The 2,033-nt window shown below is 47.6% G+C and overlaps 1 protein-coding gene across 1 annotated transcript; it reads left to right on the top strand.

Moving 5' to 3' along the window:
• Positions 1–506: 506 nt before the first annotated feature.
• On the top strand, positions 507–1,574 carry LOC127223219 (transmembrane epididymal protein 1A). Its single transcript, XM_051185718.1, has one exon. It carries the CDS (start codon positions 507–509, stop codon positions 1,428–1,430), a length of 924 nt encoding a protein of 307 aa, XP_051041675.1. The 3' UTR covers positions 1,431–1,574.
• Positions 1,575–2,033: the final 459 nt, after the last annotated feature.

Consider the following 2,033-nt stretch of genomic DNA (forward strand, 5'->3'; position numbering starts at 1 on the left):
CTACATCAAACAGCAAAACTACAAATATTTGCCCTGCTAAATGAGCAGGAGTCTTTAGGGATGCATGGACTTCTGAGTTAGCCAGACTTTCTCTGTGTTCAGGTACCACCTAGCTCCAGGAACTAGACCGCTCAGGAGAAGTCAAGCCATGAGAGAGGGGACAGGGTTGAACAGAGGCTCTTGCAAGGTCCCAAAGCACAGCTGGTGAGAGCACATACTCCTGCAGGTGCACACACTCTACTTAACATTCACACCCCCTCCTTTGGCAGCAGTCAATTCACTGCTTCCTAGAAGGGAAGGAGACAATGAGACGCCCCTCACCCAAGGATTAGGGCTCCTGCCAAGAACTGTCCATTCTGTGGGAGAGAGAGGTGGGCAGAAGAAGACAATAAAAATAGGTAGACACTATGCATACAACCAAAACTTGATGAGCCCACAAGGGAGAAGAAGGCCAAGAAATCTTGAATTCTGTTTTTTACTTTTTATACAAATAGACCTATCATTTCATGGGGAATGGAAAGTTTGGTGGCCATTTCTACCCAGGGTTATACATTTTCTTTTATGGACTGCATCAGGCAACAGTGGTCTCCAAGGACATGATAGCTAATGACTTTCCTGTTCAGCCTTCATACCTTCCCAAGAATCAAAAGAGATGTTCCAAGCTGTGGAAAATAGCCTTTGGAGGCTGGCTGAAGATAGTGACCGGCTCCCTCTTGACATTTTATGTGGTCTTCTGTCTGGATGATGGGATGGTACTGATCAGCAGAGAGATGCCTCCAAGGTTTATGTATCCTCAAGAGTGGCAGCACCTCACCATGTTCATCCTCCTCACCCTTGATGGCTGTGTAGAGGTCATGAGCAAGAATGTGCTGCGGCAGAGGTGTATGGTTCTAGAAAGAGGTTCCATGGCCTTGGGCATCTACGTGCTCCTGCTGCTGCTGCTGTCACATGTTCAGGTCTCATCAAAGGTGGAGCTGCAGGTTCACTCTCTCCTCATCTTGGTGGTGTTCCTGTTGATGCTGGTGTTGATAGCAGAGCTGTGGGCTTACAGGTTCTTTTGCCTCCAACTGATCAAGAACTTCCTGTTCCTGATGATGGGCTCGTGGTTGATGCAAGCAGGCTTTATTCTGTTTAGGCCGGTCTCCGGCTACCCATGGAAGGATGATGACATCAGTGACATCATGTTTGTCACCACCTTCTTCTGCTGGCATGTAATAACCAATGCCTTATGCCTGTTGGGAGTCTATGGGTTCTCTTCATTTTGGCACCGTTGTTACAGTCCCAGCTTGAAGCTGATGGGGTCTAAGGAAGTGTTGTATCATGACAGCACCTCAGGAACTTTCTTCAGGCTGCTGCAGGAGGCAAAGCAGCAAGACAAGGATGACCACACTCTTCTGCTTTCAAAGAGCCCTTCCTGTGACAGGGCTTAGAATACATACACCACCCCATTTTCTTCCTGTGGGCTCTCTTGGGCACTTGTAATGCACCCTTTGTTCCTTACTGAAGGTAATGGCCCTGGAGGATGCTCATTAGATCCAACTACAATGCCTATCATTGACTCGATAACTTGAGGAGGGGAAAGGGTAATCTGAAAAAATGACACAGCCTAGATTACGCTGGTCAGGACAAGTGGGAAGGCAAAGTGGACTAAGAGGGCCGAGAGGGGTGGGCTGCAAGAGCTACCTACCAATAGTGGGAAGATCTGGCAGGACACCTGAGAAAAGAGGAGCCACCACTAAAATGCTTCTCTAAGTTCTGGCCAAGGAATAAAGACTTCTCACAAATGGAAATGGCAGTGTTGGGTGCCCCTGTTGGCCAGCTAACGTAGTACTGTGTGGAAACAGCATAATATAGATAGTGCAATTCACTACTCCATTTGGATGGAATTCTTAGACTCCTTTTGTCTGGACTCCTGCAACAACTCTCCTAAATCCAGTGCCACTTTTCCCATGCTACGGTCACATTCTTCTTTGCCTTGTATCATATTCTTTCTCTTGGGAAGGTCTTGTCCCACCACCTAAAATGTGGACCCC

The sequence above is a fragment of the Phodopus roborovskii genome, unplaced genomic scaffold (genome assembly GCF_943737965.1).
Source record: "Phodopus roborovskii unplaced genomic scaffold, PHOROB, whole genome shotgun sequence".
In the NCBI taxonomy this organism is placed as follows: domain Eukaryota; kingdom Metazoa; phylum Chordata; class Mammalia; order Rodentia; family Cricetidae; genus Phodopus; species Phodopus roborovskii.